The sequence below is a fragment of the Mustela lutreola genome, chromosome 13 (assembly GCF_030435805.1).
Source record: "Mustela lutreola isolate mMusLut2 chromosome 13, mMusLut2.pri, whole genome shotgun sequence".
NCBI lineage: Eukaryota > Metazoa > Chordata > Mammalia > Carnivora > Mustelidae > Mustela > Mustela lutreola.
In genome coordinates this window covers 64,723,827-64,751,653 of record NC_081302.1, presented here as the reverse complement: position 1 = coordinate 64,751,653, position 27,827 = coordinate 64,723,827, and the positions used below count along the sequence as shown (strand labels likewise).

Here is a 27,827-nt window from a genome sequence, read left to right as displayed (position 1 = left end):
ACATTTAAATGAAGTTGGCTGGAAGCAGAATCTGTGTCAGGGGCTGTACTTTAAAATCATCTAGATTTCTCTAGGCAGACATTTCCTTTGACTTCACGGTGATGTTACAAAGAGAAAGAATCTACTGTAACGTCTGCTTATGTTTACCCAGATTCTCTTGTCCTCCAAGGACTGCCTGTGTAATTGAACCTTGTATCACAAGCTCTGCCGGGACTGTTTATAGGAACGGTCCTATGGGCTCAAGCCTCGTATTGGTGCCAGTCGGAGGTTTGTTAAATAGCTTAGAAATGACCTCTTTAATCTGACATTACACATGTGAAAGCAGGGACTACTTACCCAAAAATACATAATAAACCTCACGCAATATTGTGAGGAATCATTTTAAATGTTATTTTGATATGAAAGTTCTTTTAAACTCTTAACTTTGGCACGCAGTCCCCAGGAACAGTAGTTCTCTCAACTCTGGCATACCTCCTTCAGGAAAGAAAAGGGACCACTAACCTTTTATAATGCATATACTTAAGGTGTCAAAAATGTGTATGTAAATGTACTGTAAGTATACATGCAAGGAAGGAGGGTTAGGAGACCTAAATGTGTGGCAGGGATGGTGGGGAAAACGATCCTTCTATCCCACGTCTTCAAAATATAGCTCCACTGCAAAGTTCTCACGGTAGATATGCCAGGTTTTTTTTTTATGTGGATTATCCAGTTGGTTCCGTGGAAGGTAAAGCCTAGGAAAGAAGAAACATGTTTCAAGCACAGAAGGCCAACCAGGGTTAGTCTTAGTCCCTCTCCTGTGCCTCAGTTGGCACATACAAGTGGAAGGGCTTGGTAACATCTGGGGTGGCCAATGTTGGGGCAGTCAGTAAGGCTGTTTGTAATTCCCCAAATGCTCCTTCTGCCTCAGCTGTTCACTCTACCATAGTGAGTCCTCCCTTAGCCAGTTCAGAGAGAGGTCGCACCATCTCCGCGCACCGCGGTATCCACAGCTTGCAGCAGCCCAGCGTCCCAAGGAACTCCCTCATGGAGACCGAAGCCTAAGTAAGTGGCGTGGCTCCGACAGAGCTGTGTTTGTATTGCTGACCCCCGATACCCTTTTCCCTGCAGAGTCTGCAAGAGAGCTCTTGTCCTCCACAAGCAAGACCCATAGTCCTCAGCGGCTATTTCTACTATTCCCACTAACTCAGTCCTCCTTCAAGTACTAGAGAACTAGAATTCTAGAGAACTTCCAGACTCAGGAACGAATTTTTAGATAGGGAAGAAGTTTCCCTGGAATAATCTTCAGTTAATTTATAAAAAAAGATTTCCCAGTTTAGTCACTAGAAAGTCATTTCTAAAATAGAGACTATTGATTTTTTTTTTTTTTAAGCTGTCTTCACGGATGTTTACTGTGTCCTCTAACTTCTGCCCTAGATCCAGGTGTGTCAGTCACCTTTAAACTAGCTAAAGCCTTCCTCGAGGATGCTTTCCTTTCTGGCCTAGAATATGGTAGGTGGTCGGTCATCAGAAGATGAACACACATGCTGGACCTGCCCTAGTCGAGGTAATTGAGCAGACTCCTGCTACACTTGCAAGGGGAGGGATTTATCACCACACCTAGATCTGATTAGAATACGTCTCAGCTCCTCTGACACAGTCCTATGGCATGGACTTTGAGGTTAAGGCCACAGTGGTTCTCAACGCTAACCCTATATTTTACATAATGAAGAATGGGGGACTTGAGGATTTCTTGGTTTCTATAAATTGAGGGCAGGAGTGCCATTCTGCCTTACACAGATCTTGGAGATTAAGCCATTTCTACTGGATTATATCAGAGCCATACCTTTTATTTTGTAAAAATGATGTATGGAACCAAAAAAAAAATGGACACTGATCGTAATACTTGGGTAGGTCCTAAAATTAAAGGAAAAAAAAAGTTAATTTTCATCATAAAAATGATACTAAAAACTAATTCCAAAGGGATTAAAATTCCTCCTTTTCCCTCCTTTCTATATATGTTGAACAATTAGAGCCGTTAGACACACAGCACTTAACCTCTATAACCCTCCACTCACGACACAAAGGAGACTTTAAGAAATGGCTTTTTCTTGCCATTCCTATCAAAATTTAAGGAAATGTGTTTTTTTCTATATAAATTAGACAATATTCCTCCAACCTAGTTTACATCGTGCTGACCAGAGACTGATGCCACTTTATGTCCAAAGACCTCATCCATTTCTACAAGCAGCAGCTGTACTGATAATTGACTGTCAGTATTAATGACAAGAATACCCACACATGAGAGAGTTTTCATCTCATGGCCCTTGAAAATCACAAAATTAAGCAACACTGCCCAGGCCAGTACTGCTTGTAGTGGAGCACCTGCTTCGGACCACTGACTGAGCGAGTGTTCAGACCGGCTTCAGGGATCAAAGGGGAGCCCGTCTGGTATGGGAACCACCAAGGTCACTTGCTTCCACACACCTACCATTTCACTACTGAACAGATTTTCCCATAACGGGGAGCAAGCAGGGGATGGAGGAGGGCACAAACTTTAACTTGATCAACACTGTTAGTTGTTGGCAGTTCTGCTTGATGATTTCAATAGGAAAACAAAACCACTGAGGCTTAGAAATTCATGTAAAGAGTAACACTTGTACACTTTGTGACTTCTCAGCAGAAGTTACACACTCATGTTCAGAGCAATGACAATGGCAAACATTCTCATTTTTCATAAGGTAAATGTTAGATTAAAAATACTATTTAAGGGGCACCTGGGTGGCTCAGTGGGTTAAAGCCTCTGCCTTCAGCTCAGGTCATGATCTCAGGGTCCTGGGATGGAGCCCCACATCTGGCTCTCTGCTCAGCAGGGAGCCTGCTTCCCCGCCTCCCTCTCTGCCTACCTCTCTGCCCACTTGTGATCTCTGTCTGTCAAATAAAATTTAAAAAAATACTATTTAACATGAATTATGTATCGGTTCAAAGGAAAGTCAGATCTCCCTCATGGGGAGTCAGATCTCCCACTATGGGGAACACTGTGTTTTAAGGATACAAAACAAAAGTGTGATCACCACTCTGCAATAAACATACCTTTGTTTTTTCCTTATTTGAAAATATATGCAAGTTGTATAGAATTTAGAAAAAATGAGCAAAGGGCGCCTGGGTGGCTCAGTGGGTTAAGCCTCTGCCTTCGGCTCAGGTCACGATCCCAGGGTCCTGGGATTGAGCCCCACATAGGGCTCTCTGCTCAGCGGGGTGCCTGCTTCCCCCACTCTGTCTACTTGTGATCTCTGTCAAATAATATCTTTTTAAAAAAATGAGCAAAAATCTCTTATGTTCTTTTTAAAAATTTTGATATAGACCGGCCTTGTTTTTCTCCCCCTCTCTGGCGAGGGGTTGACATCTCCTATCCTGTTCCTTGCCAGGAATTGTAGTAAAGGAAAGCCTAAATCAGAATCATTCAAAAGGCCAGACAAGAATACTGGCATAGGTTGGTTCTGGATGACTCACGGAAGAAGAGAAAAACTGCACTTTGATGTCATCATACAGTGGTGGGCAGTTGGACAGATGGATTGTCACGCTGTCTGTTTCCGCATCATGAAGGATCTGTGAATGATCACACGGAACTCAGAACTGTAACCCTAGCTAATGGGTGGATAAATGGTGAAGTTCAGTTTACTTATCGCAGCTTCCTGGATTTATCAAGTACACTTGGTCTCAGAGTGCAGCCATTACACATATAAATAAATGTGAACCATTGTTTCTATTAAGTTGCAATACTGTTTACATTTTTAAAAGGCCAACATGTTTGGAGGGTATGGTACTGCACTGCTGAAAAGTGAAATACTCCCTTTTCCATCAGAATTTAAATGTCACTGTTGAACGTCTGTCATTTGATTTGCAGATGCCGGGACACACTAAGAAGATCGGTTTTAAACTTGGCATTCACATTTAAAAACATGTGATTGGTCATGTTTATTAAAAAGGTGCTCGCTGATGGTATCATAGCACTTGTCCATAGCCAACTACTGGATGGAGTGACCAAAGATTGGTCACGTTTCTGGAATGCAGGACTTTGGGGCTATACTGAGTATTTCTTTGTTACTAATTGGCCCTTGCACAATAGTGGTACCCACACTAAGGAGAGTCTGTGCGAAATACCAAAGAAGGTGCAGACTCAAGGGATGCTTCAGGGAGCTACAGACATAAGAAACAATGGTAGAATGGCATGAATTACATGTCAAGCTGGATAATGAAGACTGTGTGGTTGTGTGTTCTGGGGAGCTTAATGAGAAGCAGAGAGTAAGAAAGTTTCACAGAGGAGCAGAAAAAGAGTTCTGTGTGGTGGATTTGTACACACGAGGAGCTCTGAAAGAGAATGCTGTGCAGACTGGGTGGTGTGGGGGAGGGAGGGGAAAGACATGGAACACATGAAACAGAAATGAGAGTGTTGAGTCCCAAGGGCCAGAAGGCACCCCGTCTACTTGGAATGGAGTCTGTAGGTCAAGTTACTGAAGGAAATAATCTCAGGTTTCAGGTAGGATAGGGAAATATCTTAAAGGTTCAAGAGCCAGGAAATAAAAATTGTGGAAGCATGGGGGCGGGGCAATTCCTATGTCACAAAGTGGCCTGACAGTTATCACTTATAACAGTGATTATAGCTCACATGGCAACTTCACATACATTATCTAACCTAATCCTCACAACCCGTGAGATGTGGTCTTTATTTTGCAGATATACTGAGCCAAAGATACTGACTGGCTTTGACTAGAGGCACAGAGTGCATTGTTCTTCTGCTCCACTTACTGCTTTTCAAGTAGGAGCAGAGAAAGACCTGCATATTGCCAGTCTCTCGACACTGTATAGCATGAAGAGAAGGGACAGGTAGGGAGACCACTGTAGAAATCCAGGCATGAGCAAATGAGGTGCCGGACTGGGTGGTGACAATGGGAACAGAAAGGAATGGAGAGAGTGAGGAGAGATTCCCAAGGTAAAATCAATAGGAAGTGCTGACTGGATGTGGGGGCACGGCCAGGAGAGACTCCAGGATTCTACATCGTGAGGCCTCAGTGAGAGAATTCTGGTGTCACTTGCAAAAGCAGAGGGAAAGCTCATCTGACAAATCTGGATTGACACACACAGTTCCGTCGTTGGGGCAGAAGCTGTCTAGGTAGGTGTCCTGCACCTACCACGTGGGGGGTGCTCATAAGTCTGTGCGAGCGGATGGAAGAAAAAATAATAGTTTGCGGCAGGGGAATGGATGAGCAGAACCAAGAGTAGAGTATGTGCAGAGATAAGAACAGAAGTTAAGGATCGGGACTGGGTGCGTGCCTTCCGTGGGACAAAGGGCAAGGAGTGGTGGTGGGGAAGTAATAGGAGAAGAGACACAAACCTGGAGAGAGAATTTGGACGGTTTATATTTCTTAAGACCCGGGAAAGCTTCTTATTGCTTTAGGATAGTCCAAGGCACTTCAACATTTAAGAAAACAGACTACCAGGTCCCATCGCCTAGGGGAAAGAGGTATATATGTCCCCTTCCAGCCACTCTTGAGTTACTTCTCTCAGTGCAGTCCCATAGGACATCGGAGGCAGAGTCACTTGGGACCCTGCTAACACTGCACATGCTGGTTTGACATTGAGATTTGAAACAAACACCAGAATTTCCAGTTTGCATGCTATCTCTTACCTGACAGTTTTTGGAAGCAGAACCGAAAAAGATGATCTGCCTCTGCATTACTATTTGTACTTTGAGATCAGTGCCATTGCCTTTTCCTACACCTGAAGGAAATAAGGTTAGGCTCATTAGAACAAAGAGCAAAATGTCTCATTGATTAACATTATGGATTAAAGAGAAAATTATGACAGCTAACAGTGTGTCAGTAGTGAATCATCTAGGTCTTGCTTGGATTCTGTCTTTAAAAGACAAATCTTTAAGCCCAACTTTGTCTCCTAAAGTTCAATTTATAAGGCTGGAGGTGGCGGGGGGGGGGGGGAGACATATAGTTTAGCTTCTAAGACAGAACTTCATCTCTTCACCTTTCTAGAAAAAAATCAGGTAGGTAACTTGCCACCTTTCCTGTTAGTGTGTTGCTTGCTTCAGACATCCGACAATGGGTCTTAAACAGTCTAATTTCCTCTTACCCTCATCTGGAGTTAGATATTAGACAGCTGCATCCAAACATTCTGGTGGCACTCACGATACATCTATAGACAAATGGTTTCTTGCTCTCTATTCGATTCAGACGAACCCTTTTTTTAGGAGTTCTTAAAGGCTGGTTTCTCAAGCCTTCAATTAATTCTAACTGCTTTTCTTTTAATGAGGAATGTCACAAATATGCATAGAAGTAAAGGTACAGAACTAAAAATATATTCTAACAGAGTCATATGTTAATCATTCTTGATGTTCAGATTCTATTTGCATCGTAGGACAACATTATGAATTTGCATTAAGCATCATCATGTCTGAGCCTTACTTCCTCCACCTCATGCCATCCTATCCCATTGCAGTTGCAGAACTCCTTTGCAGAACTTATGTTGACCAGAAATTAGTGAAAATGTAGAACTAAATTAATACAAACCCTTACCACATGACAGGAAAGGGCACTGATTTACAAGCTTAATTCCCACACATTTAAACCTCTTAAAGCATATTTCTATAATATAAAAGGTAAAAAAGACATGAGGTGAAGAGTCTGGCTCACCTACTCCCACCTGTTTATTTGTCTAGCTCCAAATGGAGAATATTTTTATGCACATATAATAAAAAGGGAATACTCTCCCTGAGTATTTTTATATATGTACATAGCACAAATATGAATACATATTATTCCCCACTTCTCTGTTACAGGAATTTTTGCATGCCACAGCACTGTCCTGTGCCTTGCATTTTTTTTTAATTTTTTTATTTTTATAAATATATATTTTTATCCCCAGGGGTACAGGTCTGTGAATCACCAGGTTTACACACTTCACAGCACTCACCAAAGCACATACCCTCCCCAATGTCCATAATCCCACCCCCTTCTCCCAAACCCCCTCCCCCCAGCAACCCTCAGTTTGTTTTGTGAGATTAAGAGTCACTTATGGTTTGTCTCCCTCCCAATCCCATCTTGTTTCATTTATTCTTGCATTTTTAAAATACATGTCAAAAATCTTATTTGACTCATCAATTAATCAAAAACCAGTAAAATGTTACAGCTGATGCAAAGTTAACTACAAGCCACTGTGGAAAACAGTAGGGAGTTTCCTCACAAAATTAGAAAGAGAATTAGTGTATAGTCCAGTAATTTTGCTACTAGGTATTTACCTAAAGAATATTAAGCACCAATTTGAAGAGCTATATACACCCTTATGTTTATTGCAGCATTATTTACAATAGCCAATACATGGAGGCAATCCAAGTGTGTACTGAGAGACGAATAGGTAAGGAAAATGTAGTGAAGATGTATTTATACAGGTATACACATACACAACAGAACATTGTTCAGCTGTAATTTAAAAAAAAATCTTGCCATTTGCAACAGTGTGGATGGACCTGTAGGGATGCTAAGTGAAACAGAGAAACAAATATATTTCAATCATGTGGGATTTAAAAATAAAAAGAAAAAAAGGAGACAAAAAATCAGACCCTTCAATACGGTGAAAAAACTGATGGCTGCCATAAGGGAGGTGGGTAGGGGATGGGTGCAATAAAGAGGAATAAAGAGTATGCTTATCATTTTAAAAATTAACATATATGTATTATTTGTTTCAGGGGCACAGGTATGTGAATTATCAGTCTTACATGATTCACAGCACTCGCCATAGCACATACCCTCCTCAATGTCCATAAATGTTTTTTTTAAAGATTTTATCTATTGATTTGAGAGAGAGAAAAAAAAAAGCATGAGCAAGGGAGAGGCAGAGGAAGAAGGAGGCTCCCCGCTGAGCAGGGAACCTGACACAGGGCTCTATCCCAGGACTCTGGGATCACGACCTGAGCAAAAGGCTGACACTTAACAGACTAAGTCACCCAGGGGACCCATGAGAGTTTACTTATCTTGATGATAATATACTTATCTTGGTGAACACTGAGTAATGTATAAAATTACTGAATCAGTATATTGTACACCTGGAGCTAATATAAACGAACGTATGTTATACTTCAATTAAAAAAAAAATGCTGCGCATCTATAGGGAAATAAAGATTGATGACATGACTTTATAAACAGATACAAAATGGCTTAATCAGTCGCCTGGGTGGTTCAGTTGGTTAAGTGACTGCCTTTGGTTCAGGTCATGATCCCGGAGTCCAGGGACTGAGTACTGCTTTGGGCTCCCTGCTCAGCGGGGAGTCTGCTTCTCCCTCTGACCTTCCCCCTCTCATGCTCTCTCTCTCTCTCATTCTCTCTCTCCCAAATAAATAAATACATAAAATCTTAAAAAATGGTTTAATAATCAATTTCTTTCCACTAGATACAACTAACTTGTATTTTTATGTACAAAAATTATTTACAGTATTATTACTTTTCTACAACTTAGAGTTATAAAGAGCTTAAAGATCATGAGAGGTAGAGATAATCCCAGAAGGGTGCACAAGTCAAAACACTGCTCACTGCAAATTCTTTCACCCTTTTTTCTGACAGTCTCCCCATCCCCATTCTGTTTTGATCTTAACAACCTCAAAGGAAGATTATTCTTACTCCAAAAGAAGGCTGGTGTCTCTAACACTGAGTCATGAAGAAATAGGAAATCTGAACAGACCAATTACTAGTAATGAAACTGAATTAGTCATCATATAACTCCCGACAAACTAAAGCTCAGGACCAGATAGAATCACAGGTGAAGTCTGCTACACATTAAAGAAGAGTTAATACCTATTCTCCTGAAACTATCCCAAAAAATAAAAGGTGAAGGAAAACTTCCAAATATATTCTATAAGGTCAGCATTACCCATACCAAAACCAGACTAAAGTCACAATTAAAGAAACAACAAAAAAATAAATAAAACTACAGGCCAATATTCCCCATGAACTTAGATAGATATAAAAATCCTCAACAAAATATTAGCAAAGTACATTCAACAATAAAAAGATCATTTGCCCTGATCAGTGGGATTTATTTTGGGAATGCAAGCATGGTTCAATATTTTCAAATCAGCCAAAATGGTACACCACATTAGCAAGAGGAGGATAAAAATTATATGATGGTTGGTTTTTTGTTGTTGCTGCTGGGAAGATGGCAGAGTAGGAGGATCCTGCGCTAACCTTGTCTCCTACACACACACCAAGATAACCGCCACATCAAGTGCAACAAACTCTGAAAAGGACCCAAAGACTGGCAGAACAGACTTTCCACAGTAGAGAGGAGGCCACATCAAAAAGGTAGGTGAGGTAAAGACACAGTTGAGAACCAACCCCCCTGTAAGACTGTCCATGAAGAGGAGGGACCCCCAAGCATGGAAAAGCAAGAGGCTCATACCACAGAGCAGGCACAGGAGACCTGCACTGAGAAGACAAGTCCCTATAACATTTGGCTTTTGAAAACTAGTGGGGCTTAATAGGTTTTGAGGACCAGCAGGGCTCAATTATACTTGAGTATAATTAACATAAGTGTTGTTTATTAGTTTTAGTTTCAGGTGTATTTATTAGTATTAGTTCCAGGTGTACAATATAAGGATTCAACGATTCTATACAATCAAGGTCAGTGTACTATTCATCATCTTTATCTATTTCACCAATCCCCTACCCCACTTAACTTCTGGCAACTCGTTTCTTCTCTGTATTTAAGACTCTTGTTTTTTGTCTTTTTCTTTGTTGTTTCTTAAATTACTTATGTGCATGGAATCATATAGTACTTGTATTTCTCTGATTGACTTATGCATTTAACAATATACCCACTAGGTTCATTCACGTTGTTCAAAAAACAAGATTTCATTCCTGTTTTATGACTGAGTAATATTCCATTATACTTATGTGGATATGCACCTTCCCTTTATGCATTTATCCATCAGTGGACACTTGAGTTGCTTCCATATACTGGCTATTGTAAATAATGGTGCAATAAACATAGGGGATATATATAGCTTTTGAAATTAGTGTTTCCATATTCTTTGGGTAAATACCCAGTAATGGAATTACTGGGTCATATGGTAATTCTACTTTTATCTTCATGAGGAAACTCCATAGTATTGCCCACAGTGCTTGCACCTCTATGTCTACTGCAGCATTACCTACAATAGCCAAGATGTGGAAGTACTCAAATGTCCATCGATAGATGAATAAAGAGGTGGTGTGTACGTAGAATGGAATATTATTCACCCATAAAAGAATGAGATTTTTGCCACTTGTGACAACATGGATGGACCTACAGGGTATTATGCTAAGTGAAATAAGCCAGACCAGAAAAGGACAAATACAAAAAGTAGTTTTCCTTATATGTGGAATCTAAAAAATAAAACAAACAAAAATGAACAAACAAAAAGTAGAACCTGATCTATAAACACAGAGAACAAACTGATGATTGCCAGAGGGGAGGAAAGTGGGGAGAGGCACAAAACAGGTGAAGGAGAGTGGGAGATATAGGCTTCCAGTCATAGAATGAGTAGAGTAAGTCTTGGGGGATAAAAGGTACAGGAAACATAGTGAGTGACATAGTGAGTGTCACTCAAATAGTGTTGTATGGTAAGGGATGGTAGCTACACTTGTGAGCATAACATAATGTATATACTTGTCAAATCACTAGTTTATGTATCTAAAATGAATGTAACATTTTTAAAAAAGATTTTATTTATTTGACAGACAGAGATCACGAGTAGGCAGAGAGGCAGGCAGAGAGAGAGAGGGGGAAGCAGGCTCCCTGCTAAACCAATAGCCAGATGCTGGGCTCAATCCCAGGACACTGAGATCATGACCTGACCCGAAGACAGAGGCTTAACCAACTGAGCCACCCAGCCACCCCTAAAATGAATGCAACATTTTCTGTCAAGTATATTTCAATAGAGAAAATGTTTATAAAAGTAAGGGGGAGACAACGTCTAGAAGTCCAAGAATCGTTACTATAAAAGAATGACAACAACAAAAGGGGAAGAAAGCCACTGCTGCTAGAGCTGATTTATGGACAGACAGAGAGGTGGGGAATAAAATTGGAGAAGTGGATGAGGGGGGCCGGACAGGTGTGATGAGACATGCCAGATACATTTTCGTTCAAGTCAACTTCACAGAGATCTACTGAGCTCCAACTGTGTGTCACTATCTGGGGGATTCAAAGACAAATGAATAATGGTCTCTGTCCTCATGCAATTTGCAACACAGTAAATCATCTGACAGAGACCAAGGAGATACAGTGTTATAAATATGACACCTCAGTATAAGGAAATGCATGATCACAGGTTGAGTTCTCCTGGAAGTGGACCCTAAACCAACACTCCGGGTACTAGTGATTTATGAAGGAAGTGCTCCTAGGAGGAATTTCTTCATAAGAGCCAAGGAAGGGTGGGATTCAGCAGATTCAGCTTGATCTATGGGGAATTCTTTGGTGTAAATTATACTGCAGAGTTTGCCACACTTGGAAGCAAAGGAGTTGAGTTTTTTTACAGCTGCTAGTCATTGCGTATGGGCTGCCCAACAGGGTGGTGACACTCTCAGGGATTTGGGGCTCTAAATAAATGAGTTGGCTCGAGTAGTAATTCTCCAAGGATTATAGTAAAGGGGGTGGAGGCTGGGGGAGGGGGGATCACAGAGCTGCTGGAAAGGGTCCAGTGGGATCTTGATGGGGCACCAAGAGTGTCCAACCCCAAAGGCTAACAGAACTTCTTAGCCTAGAGGGTTCAGTTTTTTGGGCAAGCTAACAATGCAATAAGAGGATAATAAGTAAAAAATATATATATAAAAGGAAAAATGCTGGTGTCATTAGCTTTGGCCTGATTATTTACATGGGTGCAGAAAGACTGGTAACTTACCATGTAGTCCTTCTGAAGTTGGCTCTGAAGTCTGGACACACATGGTACTGAACAGCTGCTAAGATTACAACTTTGTCTGGAAGTCTCCATGAGACTTCCATCTCAAACTGGACTTTTAGAATCTATTTGTTAGCCCGAGACTAGCAAACCAAACCCATGAAACCCTCTCCCAGTTTTCCTCTGCAGTACTTAAATCATTTGGGTTAGCTCCTCTGTTCTGTATCTCTGCACCTTCCAGTTTTAACTAAACAATGTTTCTGCAGTTTATATAAAACATAAAATATTAGCAGAGAAGTCACAGTCTTAGGGTATAACATCAGACTGAGAAACATACGAAATTCCAGAACTTATTAAAAGCATTTTTAAGCTTAGAATTTTGAGAAACAATTCCCATTCTCACTATTCATGTTAGGAAAATACATTAAAATTCCACTGGACCAAATGCCTATTTGTCTGTCTGGAACGGTTAATACTCATGGGGGTCTCTATAGATACCATTGGTCCCATTGTTAACAAAGAAGAAACTGAAGCAGAGCATACACTCAACGCAATTCTGGCTCTCCTACCACTGAGTTGGTTTTATGGTTGCATTTATATTTCTCGGTGTGAGAAACTGCTCCAGTGGCTAACCATGTTGTTCTTCCTGGTCTAGAATAAAGTGGCCGACTCTTTTTGCAGGACCCCACTGAATGTGGGAAGGGAACAGAGCAAAACTGCTGTCCCCTACCTTCTGACACCTGTTGGACAAGCCTGGCTCTGCCTGGGGAGGTGTGGCAACACCTGGAATTCTGAGTGAGGTCAGCCATTAGGACCACGAGAACTCTCTCCCTCCTAATTCACACACAGCCAAGGAAACGGTCATCATGGACTCTCTAGAGGACTTTGTAGTCTGCAAAGCCTTTTCACCAATTTTTATACACAAGCAGCCTTCTGCCTGAATGGGCCATGTTTCAAGGGTCTGCCTGCACAATGCTTGTTTGGAAACCTAGACAAAATTTCCCACAGAAACAATCCTCCTGGGTTGACATTGGTTTTCACAAGCTGGAAACCGATGCAATCCAACTGTGGTAATCCACTGAAATTCCTCACCACCACCTCTGTGTGTGTGGTGGGGAGGAAGGGATGTAAAAATAATTTGAAAAAAAGCATTTTATACTTTAACTGTAATTTTTTTTTTACTATGCAGGATATATATATATAAATATACACACACACACACACACACACACACACACACATATATATATATTTAAATGATTCTTTTATTTCTAAATAATTGGGTGAAATGTTAAAAAATATCTATATCTAGCTCTTATTTTTTGGGACTCCCCAGAAGGCTAAAAATACAAGCCTGTTGGGATGCATACCAGTGCTCCAGCACCATACTACTCATGAGGGACCCGGCATCTCCACACGGGCCATGGTTTAACTTTGGGGAGCCAGAGCATCGCTCCCTGCTGCACCTCAGGCAGTGAGAGTGAAGCCCCAGCCCACCCCCACTGAGGTGGCCCTGTTCTGCTGCCTCCCCTGTGAGCTGTGCAGGAAGCGGGGTGGTTGATGGAGATTAAAGACTTGAGGATGGTTCTCCCCCTCCCCTTCCCCTTCATTTCTTAATTCCCAGAGATGGAAGATCTAATTTTCCTGCCTCCCTGCATGATGATAGATCCCAGTCTCTCTCCTGACATTCTAGAAGCATGAGAACAGTCAGCTCTTTTAAAAATAGATCAGGATTTTTACTCCTGGTAATAAGTAATAGAAGCTAGGAGGCTGAAAGATGCCCCCCTCCCCCCACCACCCTGAGTCCAGGTTTCTCCCAACCCCCTTTCTGTGTTTACATAGATTCCAGTAAGGAAGACCTGGGTGGTGCTCCTTAGGAAGCTATCCTTGACCTTGACCCTCAGCTGGCAGGGTCCAGTCTGTGTGTGCCCCAACACTGTGGTCAGCTCTTTATATACATGTGCACTCATTCCTCTCCTTCCTGAGGGCAGAGAAACACTGGCAGGGGGCTTGCCCAAAGCAGGCACTTGGTAGTTATTTCTAAAAGAGAATTTGTGGCAACAAATTTCATTTGTTGTTTGTGTATTGAAGACAACTTTGTGTATTTAAGACATATCAAGACCTCTCGAGTTGCTGGGGATGAGGGGACTAACAGTGCAGGAGGGAGGGGAGAGGGAGAGACCAGGATGATGAGAGGGAAAAGAAGGTTTCTGAAAGGCTCATGTGAGCAAATGGTACAGGGCTGCCAGATGAACCCTGAACTAGAGGTGGACATGAGGAAGAGGTGGTCTCCAGGGCTCATGAGCCCTTCCTCTCTTCTCCCTCAGGGTCCAATTCTTAAAAGCCCACCCTGGGCTGAAGCCAAGGCAGCAGTGAGAATAGAAGACAGAAGGGGATGGAGCCCCCACAAACTGGTGAAGAGAGGACATCTAAGGGCTTCTGGGCTCTTCCACCAGGAGGGGTTACATGTGAGAATGCATAAAAGGACAGCCATGAGTTGGGATTGTTGGTACACACATGGGAGCAACCATCCCACGCCTCAAGAGTCAGAACATTTCCCCCCTGGCCAACTCGTCAATGACACATAAATCACTTACCATGAATTGAATGAATAACAATTTTTTCAATCTTGACTGTTTTTCTTGGAGGGAGAGTCATGTTGTAGATATTTTTCACATCTGCAAAATATCCAACGTATCTACTCTGCAAAACAACAGAAGACTCAATTTAAGTGGAGGCGAAAAGTCTATCCTCAGCATTCCTGATTTTGTTCTTGTTTTTATTTTTACATAGAATTTAGGGAGAATCATTAATTAAAGAAACATTTTTTGAATGCCATGATATGACTAGGCATGCTTATGTTTGCTGCCTCATGAGTGAATATCTCCCTTAGAAGAAAAATTCTGAACTCTGTGCTGTGGGGAAGGAACAAGAAGGGAGGCACATGTGGCTCCTATAGGCCACTTTCGACTGCAAGGACACCTAACCAGACCCAGGGAAAGCGCTACAACCTTTCAACAAGACGTAGTTAATACGACTGTGGAAAATCTCACTCTGGGTGTGAAGGCTTAACTGTAACTAAGTTCAAGGAAGGTCTGTGCTCTGGCAGAGAGTAGCCTCCTCATCACGAAAGGATTTGAGCTCCACACACTGCTCACGAAGATACATATGCTCTTGTCCCTGCGGCCAGCTTGAGTGTATTTTTTAAAGATTTACTTATATGAGAGAGTGTGTGTGCATTAGAGAGACCAAGAGCATGGAGAGGAGCAGAAAGAGAGGGAGAAGCAGACTCTCCAGTGAGCAGGGATCCCCAGGGTCATGACCCAAGCTGAAGGCAAACACTCAACTGACTGAGCCACCCACATGCCCCAGAAATTGGATATTATTAAGGTATCATTAAGGTATATACCTTTAAAAGATTTTATTTATTTATTTGACAGACAGATATCACAAGGAGGCAGAGAGGCAGGCAGAGAGAGAGAGAGGAAGCGAAGCAGGTTCCCTGCTGAGCAGAGAGCCTGATGCAGGGCTCGATCCCAGACCCCGGGACCATGACCCGAGTCAAAGGCAGAGGCCTTAACACACTGAGCCACCCAGGTGCCCCAAGGTATGATATTTTTATTTGTTTTTACTTTATAAAGATTTATTTATTTGTTTTAGAGGGGCAGAGGGGCGGAAGTAGAGGGAGAGAGAGAATCTCAAGCAGACTTCCCCATTGAATGTAGAGCCCATTGCAGGGCTTGATCTCAATGACCCAAGATTATGACCTTGAACTGAAATTAAGAGTTAGATTCTTAACCCACTGAGCCACCCAGGTGCCCCTTAAGATATGATATTTTTAGATATGATCAATGGTGTTATGTTATTTTTACCCTCGAGTGTCTATGTGAATGTCACACTAAAATACTTGTGAGATAAAATGACCCGATGACTGGGATTTCCTCCACAGCCATCTGGGTTCTGTGGAGAAGGGGTGTGTGTGTGTGTGCATGTGAGGAGAGTGGGGAAGGAATGAATGCAACGTGATAAAATGATGGTTGAAGTGGTGCGAGGACTATAGGGGGATTTATTATAGGATTGTCTCAGCTTTTTATGTTTGAAATTATTCACCATAAAATATTTGTTAAAGGATAAAACAGGGTAACTGCATATATTTCACATGGATTTTCTGAGTATTAAATGAGATAATATATGTCAAAGTATAATAGTGTCTGGAATAGGTTTGGTAAGATGTTAATTTCCCCTTTTTCTTTCAAAATACGGGAGCCCCCTCTTGTCTCTTTCTTTGATTCTCTCTCTCTCTCTCTCTCTCTCTCTCTCACACACACACACACACACAAGATGTTCTGCAAGAGGTGAATGGCCCAAGTAGGGGTTTGTGAAAGACTCATTTCCTCTCAGAGAGAAATCAAAGGCTAGTGATTTTTTCATAATCTTCGAGGCTGGAATCTTAGAAATTAGACCTTTCTACTTTGGGAAGGAATCAACTCTTGAACTCCGTAAGCAGTGACCAATGTTAAATGGAGAGCAGGATTCCCCAGGGCGGGGTGTGTGTGTGTGGGGGGGGGGGGGGTACTCACAGACATGGCTCTCTGGCCCTGGGAGGGATCCAGGCCTGTTACAGGCACAGGAGTGGAGCAGCCCGATCACGCGAGGAAAAGAGTGCACAGTGAAACCAAATAATGGGTGCTGAACTCCCCCAAAGGTCCCCCCTTTTAAGAATAACAACTTACCTGAGAAGGGGTTTCAACTCCCTGAAATTTAGTACTGGTGCTTTTATCTGTTCGCCGTTCTCCAAAATAAAAAAGGCTCTCCTACGGAAAAGGGGGCAAGACAGTCATGGCTCATATGCCCTTTCTTTTCCTGTGGAAGGCATTCTTAAATGTTCTAATGGCACATTATTTCCTTAAGTCTGCAGCCTTTAGGCAGAGTTTACTCAAACTAAAGTTAACAACAACAAAAAATCGTATCAAGGCTTTTGCACAAACACGTACTCGCATACAACTGAAACCAAAGTTTCACAAAAAAGTTTCACCTTTTGATATTTTCTATTCGAATCTAGTCCATTTTATTTTTTAAAATGCTAGTCACAACCCAACAAGTTGACTTTACAATTCACTGAAAGATTGGACCCACTTTGGAAAACACTGGGGAAGAGCCTCCATTTTCCTAACCTGTGTGTCTAAAATTAGGAATAAAGCAGATGGTGGCACCAGAGGGTGGGACACTGGAGACAACCCGAAGTTTCTCCTCTCAGACTGCTGGCCAAGTGGGGAGCAGAGCTGCTGGCCATGTCCATTCAGTGGGAACATCTCAGCACAATCGTGTCAGTAATAAGACTGAGAACCCCACTTTAAGAACAGGAAATAGCTCACCCTGTCTCTGCAGAAATTTTCAGAGGGCCCAGCCTCCAATAGATCCCATAGATATTGACCATGAGAGGTTAATAACATCAAGGAGAGATTTTGTTCTGCGTTGGAAAATGTACCTTTCACCTACCTAGTGCTTCTAGGTATGTTGGACATCCTTTGGAGAACCTACCAAACCAATCTTGATATTATTCTTGTGAGGAAGGAGACCGTCCCCTAACTGGGGGCATAAGAATGGGGCTGGGAGCAACTGAGCTGTAGGAAGCATTATGACTGTGGAGTTGTTTTACACTTGGACAGCTTGACTTTACAACCCCCCCCCTTTAATCCTGTCCCTAATAGACCCTACCTTTATTTAAAATGTTGGTATTATTGTAGACATCATGGATTTTTTTCATTAATCTTAATTTTAAACATACTGCATTCGATTATTTCTCTTAATTACTGAAAATTTTGGCATTACCTTAAATTTTGTGCCTGAGGGGAGTTTCTCACTGACCTCACCCTAGCCCTGGCCCAGACTAAGAGGCACGTAAGAGGTCAGTTACTAACCAGTGAAAATTAAACTAGGAAATATGGTATATTAACTAACTAGAATGTAAAGAAAATTTTGGAAAAAAAAAAAACAAGGACAAATCAAAACGAGGCTTTCTAATAAGTGGATCTCTAATCACAACTTCATTAAGTACCACGACTCAAAGAACCATCTTAACATCCTACCAGTGAGGTTTCAGAACTATCAGATTCAATCAGCACAAGATCATCTGTGGTAACAGCTTTCCTACCTCTGCAGTTGTAAATATTCCACTGGCAATAAGGTAGGCACAAATCATCGTTCCAGTTCGTCCTGCAAAAGAAAAGAAGTTAGTCCATGAACAACCTGTTCATGGCAGTATTTGGTATAAAGATGCTGTCAGAAATATTCAAAGAGCTCATTTGGGATCGATTTTCTTTCCCTCTGAAAGGGCTTATTCACAGACCTGGGGATAAAAATATATGTATATAAAAAATATATGTTTATAAAAAATAAAAAAAAAAAAAATATAAAAATAAAAGAACTGTAATTTAAAAAAAAAAATAAAAAAATAAAAAAAAAAAAAAAAAAAAAAAAAAAGATTTCAATTCAGGAATAGCCAAAGCTGTTTCATTGCTCTGAGGTTGCATCTAGAATTCTGTCCTGTGTGCCCAAAGGCACGTGCGCACGTGTATGCTGTTCTCTAATCCCTGCTGCTGGGGACTGCAGGAACGGGTAGAGCCATTGAGGTCTCCTCTAGGACCCTAGAGCTAAAGAGCTTCTTACCAGTTAAGAATTAATTACATACCCTGTTTTTCCAACTAACATAAATAAAAATACCTATAAAAGATAAAACATGATCAGAACCCAAAACATGACATAGCATTTATAACACCCATTTTTTCCTTCTATTTTTGAGTCTTTAAGTGTGTTATGAAACATACATGAAAGTAAACAGAAGAGTATAACAAACCCCATAATATCTGTTTCCCAGAGTATATTATATTGTTGTCCTCATTTCACTCCTCTTCCTTCCTTCCATGTTTTTCTTCCTCTCTTCTTCCACAGAATTTCATTTTTTAAACTTTTTGTAAGTATGATCCACACCCAGCACAGAGCCCAGTGGAGGGCTTGAACTCATGACCCTGAACCAACTGAGTGACCCAGGCACTCCCTATAGCATTTTAAAGCAAACCCTCGATTTCATGTTATTTCATCCTCAAAATTTATGTTTTACTCAATTATATTTTTGCCCTGCTATACAACATTTGATTTAAAATATACAGTGAGTCTTTTATTTCAAAACTTATCTGTAGCTTTTTTCTTAGCCAGTGTATGCTGAACTTACTTTGTGTACTTTCAAGCTTACTCTTTTAACTTTAGATATATACTACTTCCTATTCTTTTTTTTTTTTTTTTTTCAATGAACATCCAAACTTATTTTACAACCCATAGTTTGGAAAACATTCTAAGCCAAGCACTTCCAAAAAAGACTTTTTACCACCTCATGCTGTGATATAAAGGCTTCTTACTAAAGGAATTCCTGACTATTACCAACCCTGCTCTTAGTGGTAAAGACTGTTAACATTTCAGTTCTGTCTGGAGGCCATCACTGGGTCTCTATAACTGGTATTTTCCCATCTGAAAAACACTTTTGCAGATTCCATGTCCTTGTGGCTGTGTACAGTCACAGACACAGTACATATCCCATCATGCAATCAAGTGAAGTCAAGGCAGAGAAGCATAAAAAGATACATACTTACCTTCAGTCATTTATCTTAATTTAAAACATAAGCATTTGCAAAACAGTGTGGAGATTCCTTAAGAAATCAAATATAGAGCTACCCTATGACCTGCAATTGCACTACGGGGTATTTACCCCAAAGATACAGATGGAGAGAAAAGAAGGGCCATCTGTACCCCAATGTTCATAGCAGCAATGGTCACAGTTGCCGAACTGTGGAGAGAACCAAGATGCCCTTCAATGGACTAATGGATAAAGAGGATATGGTTTATATATATAAAGGAATATTATATCTCATCAGAAAGGATGAATACCCAACTTTTCTAGATATTGAAAAAGCATTTGACAAAGTATAGCATCCTTTCTTGAACAAAACTCTTCACAGTGTAGGCACAGAGGGTACATAGCTTAATATCATCAAAGCCATCTATGAAAAACCCACCGCAAATATCATTCTCAATGGAGAAAAACTGAGAGCTTTTCTGCCAAGGTCAGGAACATGGAAGGGATGTCCATTATCACCACTGCTATTCAACATAGCACTAGAAGTCCTAGCCTTAGCAATGAGACAATAAAAAGAAATTAAAGGCATCCAAATTGGCAAAGAAGAAGTCAAACTGTCACTCTTTGCAGATAGTATGATACCTTATGTGGAAACCCCCAAAAGACTCTACTCCAAATCTGCTACTATTTGTACAGTAATTCAGTAAAATATCAGGACATAAAATCAATGTGTAGAAATCAGTTGCATTTCTATACACCAACAGCAAGACAGAAGAAAGAGAAATTAAGGGGTTAATCTCATTTACAACTGCACCCAAAACTGTAGGAACTTAGGAATAAACCCAACCAAAGAGGCAAAAAATCTATACTCAGAAAACTATGAAGTACTCATGAAAAAAATTGAGGAAGACACAAAGAAATGGAAAAATGTTCTATGCTCATGGATTGGAAGAACAAATATTGTGAAAATGTCTATGCTACCTAAAGCAATCTACACATATAATGCAATCCTATCCATTTTTTTCAAAGAAATAGAACAAATAATCTTAAAATTTATATAGAACCAGAAAATACCTCAAATAGCCAAAGGAATACTGAAAAAGAAAGCCAAAGTTGGTGGCATCACAATTCCGAACTTCAAGCTCTGTTACAAAGCTGACATCATCAAGACAGTACGGTACTGGCACAAAAACAGATACATAGGTCAATGAAACAGAATAGAGAGCCCAGAAATAGACCCTCAACTCTATGGTCAACTAATCTCCAACAAAGCAGGAAAGAATGTCCAATGGATAAAAGACAGCATCTTCAACAAATGGTGCTGGGAAAATTGGACAGCCACATGCAGAAAAATGAAATTGGACCTCTTCCTTACACCATACATGAAAATAGACTCCAAATGGATGAAGGACCTCCATGTGAGAAAGGAATCCATCCAAATCCTTGAGGAGAACACAGGCAGCAACCTCTTTGACCTCAGCCACAGCAACTTCTTCCTAGGAACATTGCCAAAGGCAAGGGAAGCAAAGGCAAAAATGAACTACTGGGATTTCATCAAGATCAAAAGCTTTTGCACAGCAAAGGAAACAGTTAACCAAACCAAAAGACAAGTGACAGAATGGGAGAAGATATTTGCAAATGACATATCAGATAAAGGGCTGGTATCCACAATCTATAAAGAGCTTAGCAAACCTAACACCCAAAGAACAAATACTCCAATCAAGAAATGGGCAGGACATGAACAGACATTTCTGCAAAGATGACATCCAGAGGGCCAACAGACACATGAAAAAATGCTCCACATCACTCAGCATCAGGGAAATACAAATCAAAACCACAATGAGATACCACCTCACACCAGTCAGAATGGCTAAAATTAACAAGTCAGAAAATGGCAGATGCTGGCGAGGATGTGGAGAAAGGGGAACCCTCCTACACTGCTGGTGGGAATGCAAGCTGGTGCAGCCACTCTGGAAAACAGTGTGGAGGTTCCACAAAAAACTGAAAATAGAGCTACTCTATGACCCAGCGATTGCGCTGCTGGGTTTATATCCTAAAGATACAAACGTGGTGCTCCGAAGGGGCACGTGCACCCGAATATTTATGGAAGCAATGTCCACAATAGCCAAACTATGGAAAGAACCTAGATTTCTACCAACAGATGAATGGATAAAGAAGATGTGGTATATGTATATACAATGGAATACTATGCAGCCATTAAAAGAAATGAAATCTTGCTATTTGTGATGACGTGGATGGAGCTAGAGGGTATTATGCTTAGCGAAGTGAGTCAGTCGGAGAAAGACAACTCTCATATGATCTCCCTGATATGAGGAAGTGGAGATGCAACATGGGGAGTTTGGGGGGATAGGAAAAGAAAAAATGAAAGAAGATGGGATTGGGAAGGAGACAAACCATAAAAGACTCAATCTCAAAAAACAGACTGAGGGTTGCTGAGGGGAGTGGGAATGGGATAGGGTGGTGGGCTTATGGACATTGGGGAGGGTATGTGCTATGGTGAGTGCTGTGAAATGTGTAAACCTGGCGAGTCACAGACCTGTACCCCCAGGGATAAAAACACATTATATATTTCTTAAAATTTTTTTTTTAAATGTGCTCTGACAGTTTTTAAAATTAAACATTTTTACTTTCATACATATTTTTGCAAATCAAAAATGAAGAAACTCAAGTAGTCAATAAATAAGAAAAAATATGCTCAATCTTTCTTAGTTTTGTTATTCCTATTTTCTTCCCTTTAGTAGTCACCTTCCACCCCCCACTTCCTTTCCTTCTCTTCCTTTAGTTTTGAAGCAAACATCAAAAAATGTTCACTATTTTTTAAAAAAATGTATTCATTTATTTGAGAGATTTGAGAGAAAGAGAGAGAGCAGAGTGGGGAGCAGAAGGGCAGGGGAAGAGAGAAACTTAAGCAGACTCTGTGCTGAGTGCAGAGCCTGGTGAAGGACTGGATCTCCCCACCCTGAGATCAGGACCTTAGCTGAAACCAGGAGTCAGTGCTTAACCATTGTGCCACCTAGGCGACCCCCCTTCCAAAATTTTAACAACTATTAATACTAATAACCGTATGTACCTTCTTCTTGTACTTTAATGTATTAATATTTATTTAGAAAAAGAAAAATTAAAAAACATATTTACCTTTGCCTCCCTTACAGTGAATCACTACGATGTTTTTGTCATCTTGAGACATCCACTCATTCACTTCCTCGGCGAATGCCACCATCTCACTGATTTCAAATGTAAAATTTTTAGTTGAATTAAAATTCATCCAAAAAATCAAGTCCAATATATTTAGCTTTCTTTTGACAGCCATCTTGGCATGAAATTTACCTTAGACTGGGGACATTGTGATCATCAATCTTGATTCGCTGGACTCTGTCATGGAAGTACTTAGGATTATAAGCTCTTTCACCTAAAATAAATAATACATAGGTCAGATAGATGTGCCTAATAAACACAGTAAATGATCAAGTTATGAAGAAGTTCTACTTTTTATTATAAATGCCTTATCCACCTTAACTTTTTTTAAAAGGTTTTATTTATTTATTTGTCAGAGAGAGAGAGAGAGAGCGAGCGAGCGCACAAGCAGGGGGAGTAGCAGAGGGAGAGAGAGAAACAGGCTCCTCATTGAGCAGGGAGCCAGATTTGGGACTCGATCCCAGGACTCTGGGATCATGACCTGAGCAAAAGGCAGATGCTTAACCAACTGAGCCACCCAGGCATCCCCCTTAACCAGCATTAAAAGGAGCTTTCTTACTGGCTCTTGTTGCTTTTAAGAATATTAAGGGTCTGAAAAACAGAGATAGCAGTGGTTTGTCCATCTTGAGTAACCCAACTTATTTGGACTTAACAGGCCTTACTTTTTTTTTTTTTTGCTTTACAATTTTATTTATTTATTTTTTTAAATTTTTTACTTTTTATAAACATATATTTTTATCCCCAGGGGTACAGGTCTGTGAATCACCAGGTTTACACACTTCACAGCACTCACCAAAGCACATACCCTCCCCAATGTCCATAATCCCACCCCCTTCTCCCTAACCCCCTCCCCCCAGCAACCCTCAGTTTGTTTTGTGAGATTAAGAGTCACTTATGGTTTGTCTCCCTCCCAATCCCATCTTGTTTCATTTATTCTTCTCCTACCCACTTAAGCCACCATGTTGCATCACCACTTCCTCATATCAGGGAGATCATATGATAGTTGTCTTTCTCTGCTTGACTTATTTCGCTAAGCATGATACCCTCTAGTTCCATCCATGTTGTCGCAATTGGCAAGATTTCATTTCTCTTGATGGCTGCATAGTATTCCATTGTGTATATATACCACATCTTCTTGATCCATTCATCTGTTGATGGACATCTAGGTTCTTTCCATAGTTTGGCTATTGTAGACATTGCTGCTATAAACATTCGGGTGCATGTGCCCCTTTGGATCACTACATTTGTATCTTTAGGGTAAATACCCAATAGTGCAATTGCTGGGTCATAGGGCAGTTCTATTTTCAACATTTCACCTCACACCAGTCAGAATGGCTAAAATCAACAAGTCAGGAAATGACAGATGCTGGCGAGGATGCGGAGAAAGGGGAACCCTCCTACACTGTTGGTGGGAATGCAAGCTGGTGCAACCACTCTGGAAAACAGCATGGAGGTTCCTCAAAATGTTGAAAATAGAACTGCCCTATGACCCAGCAATTGCACTATTGGGTATTTACCCTAAAGATACAAACAGGCCTTACTTTTAATTTTATAGTAGGTTACTCATCATATTACCACATATTACCACAGAGCAGAAGTAAATGTGGCCAACCAGAATGCTTGCCTCCTGAAAATGTCTGTTTAATATACAGGAAGAGGAAAAAACAAGACAGAATACTAAGTGGGGATATAATCTCTTTTCTACAGGTTTTGTTTTTGAGCATATTTTCCCTTGTTTATTGACTATTTGGATTTTTTTCATATTTGGGTTTTGCTCTCCTCACACCCCACTCCTAGTGAATTAGGAAATGTATTTTTTGAATTGTCTGTCTTCAAAACACAAGTCAGCAGGGAAAACAGAAGTATTTCCCTAAACCTAACACCACTAGAGCAGATTCTACCCAAAATGGCTCTGCCTCAACTTAAGCTTCCTGTCTCCCCCACAGGGCATTTATACTATTGAGATATTTTTCCCCTACAAAACAGAACCAATGCAAGATGGAGATTTTAAAACTCACTTCCCATCACCCACCAAATACTTATGATTAAATGAAATGTGAAGACTGAATCATCTTATATGTAGTGATCTGTTTCATATCAATAGTAGCAAAATATCTGGCCATGTACATACTGCATAGATTGTAGATTTGATAGTGTTCTCGATGTTTGGTATCTAAGAACCGCACAACTTCCTAGAAAAAATAGACACATATCATACATAAATCCATATGGCATCAATATAAGCTATTCCTTAGGAGTAAGCCAGAATGGCCATTACCTTTTATTTACTTGTCCTTCACTTAGCACCTTTTAGGGGAGATTTAGGGAATAGAGTACCTACATTCCAAGTCCTAGCTTATCCACTGATGGTTTTCAAATAGTCCACAATGTTGTGCATGACTACCTGAATAACGTCTACTATAAATACACATTGCTTAAAGCTACCAGAGACATTTAGCTAGCCTTACGTAAGTAGGTGAAAATTATGATTTCATAGTAATATATGATTCTTATCTAGATCTATTTTTGAATAGATAGGCTATTTTTTAAATTTTTTAAAAAGATTGATTTATTTTAGAAAAAAAAGAGAGAGAACATGAGTAAGAGGAAGGCGGGGAGAGAGAATCTTTAGCAAACTCCCCACTTAGCATGGAGCCTGATGTGGGCCTCCATCTCACAACCCTGAGATCATGACCTGAGCCAGAACCAAGAATCACAGGCTAAACTAACTGAGCTACCCAGGTGCCCAAATAGATATTTTTTTTAGATCATGATCTGGATATTACCATCAACCTATGCACTATTTAAATGAATAAATAATGCAAAAATGTGTGGTATGATTGTGTGTCTATACATGCATGATAAAAAAAAACACATTATATTAAATTTTAATTAAGTGGTGGCAATATGGAGACTTTGGATCACCTTTGCATACTTTCTAAAATGAATACATATGCGTGTATGTGCATATATATACACACACACACACGCACACACACAAATATGCATATATGCATAACTTTTCAAATAAGAAATAGTGACCTAAAGTACAGTTACTATCACATACAAATACAGTATTTCTAACAAATTTATCCATTTGAAACACACACAGACCATGTGTCTCTGTACAACAAAATGACTGTAAAAAGACTTAAAAATTGATGAGTATACTACCCTGACCAATGTTTACTAGCTTCATATTGAGAAAAAGAAAAAACATCAAAATGATCAATTGGTTAAATTGTCAGTAGGAAATAGTAAATAAAAAAGATAAATACTCTGAGTCTGTATAATGCTGGAATGGGGGAATAGACTCATATGCATCAAGATTTCATGAGATCCTTTACACTAAAATGAAATCCAGATGGAGTAAAGAATCAGAGATTTTTAAAAACCCACAAATATCTCTAGGAAGTTCAAGTGCATATTAATCAATTCTTTAGATCAAGAAAAACAAAATATTGAATCAATGGAAGATCAACAGATTTAGGTTCGACTTTAAAAATTGGAGATTTCCATAAAGAAATGCCACAGTGCAATAAACAAGATTCATTTTCAGTAAAATGGAGTGAATGGGAACTATGTCTAATATTAACTATAAACTAGTTATACTAGTATAAACTAGTAACCCAAAACAATTTAAATAATACTCCCTCAACCTATAGATAAATGGGCCTAGGACATAAATAAATTCATTAAAGAGAAAATTTAACTGCATAACAAACTATATAGATAAATGTTCACCTCACCAACAGAGAAGTCTAAACAACAATAAAATCCCATTTTCACCCATGAAATTAGCCCTTTCCTTTTCAAATGGGAAAATCCAATGTTCACAAAGATGGCATGAAAATAAAGATTTTGATTTATTGCTAACATAATCCCTTGGATTTGGTAATATATATTGAGAACTCCCAAAACACTCATACTCCATTACCAGGGAATTTAATTCCTAGGAACCTATGAGAAAAGGCTTTATGCCTTTAAACCTTTGTGCCTCTGATGCTGCATTATTAATGTTTTTTAAAATTTCTTTTCCGTGTTCCAGAATTCATTGTTTGTGCACCACACCCAGTGCTCCATGCACTACATGCCCTCCATAATACACACCACCAGCCGCATTATTAATGTTAATGACACCTAACTATCCAACATTCAAGCATGATGATAGCACTAATGAAATATCACACAACCATTAGAATACCGTTTTGCCCTTCATTCTCTCAATAAGCAAACATTTCACAGTATTTAATTTCTGTGCAGTCTTCCTTAGTATACCACACTTACGGACATTCAGCATTTGCTTTTTTAATTAAAAAAAAAGAAGAAGAAAATGAAAAACCTGGGGGGCGTCTGGGTGGCTCAGTGGGTTAAGCCTCTGCTTTCAGCTCAGGTCATGATTTCAGGGTCCTGGGATCGAACCCCGCATCAGGCTCCCTGATCAGCAGGGAACCTGCATCTCCCTCCCCCTCTGCCTGCCTTTCTGCCTACTTGTGATATCTCTCTCTCTCTGTCAAATACATAAATAAAAATCTTTAAAAAAATACTTGGATGGCTAAGTTTTAGGGATTTTTAAAAAATCACCTCATATTTCTCTATACGTTTTTAAAAAATGATCTCAAGTTCTGAATTTTCTCCAAGAGTCCATCCTTGACTCAATACAAAGATAACTTGCTGCTATGTTTTCTGATCTAAATAGTTTTCCTGAAGACTATACATATCTCTTAAACTAACTGGCTCAACAGAGACAAAAAGCATCTAAAAGACAGTTCAACTCTGCCAAGAAACCACATTTTTGGGGACTAGATGTATAGTTTTTGTCCTCAACCAGAATAAAGAATATATAATTGTACCAAGGTCAAAAACTAAAAGATAACTAAGAAGATTTTTAGCAATGTAGGTAATGTAGATCTCCTTTTTCTCAATAGCCTTAAGTTTACAATTCCAGAAACTCTTGGGAAAGTGAAAAATGCCGTCTACTCTTTGAAACCCTTTTTGCAATAACCTCCAACTTTGTCCTAAATAGGCCAACCCTTTCTCTGTGTTCACAAAATATTAACTAACCAG

At 40.0% G+C, this 27,827-nt stretch overlaps 1 protein-coding gene across 1 annotated transcript in view; it reads right to left on the bottom strand.

The window, feature by feature from the left end:
• Positions 1–366: 366 nt before the first annotated feature.
• The window catches only part of LOC131814141 (phosphatidylinositol 3,4,5-trisphosphate 3-phosphatase TPTE2-like), a 118,265-nt gene continuing 90,804 nt past the window's right edge, over positions 367–27,827 (bottom strand). The window contains exons 22-31 of the mRNA XM_059144870.1: positions 24,892–24,952; positions 22,893–22,974; positions 22,701–22,789; positions 18,069–18,130; positions 16,648–16,728; positions 14,512–14,617; positions 5,666–5,757; positions 3,490–3,585; positions 1,823–1,893; positions 367–731 (exon numbers count right to left, since the gene is read on the bottom strand). Of these exons, the coding sequence (XP_059000853.1) occupies positions 626–731; positions 1,823–1,893; positions 3,490–3,585; positions 5,666–5,757; positions 14,512–14,617; positions 16,648–16,728; positions 18,069–18,130; positions 22,701–22,789; positions 22,893–22,974; positions 24,892–24,952 (846 nt within the window). The 3' untranslated portion in view covers positions 367–625. The remainder of the gene's footprint in view (positions 732–1,822; positions 1,894–3,489; positions 3,586–5,665; positions 5,758–14,511; positions 14,618–16,647; positions 16,729–18,068; positions 18,131–22,700; positions 22,790–22,892; positions 22,975–24,891; positions 24,953–27,827) is intronic.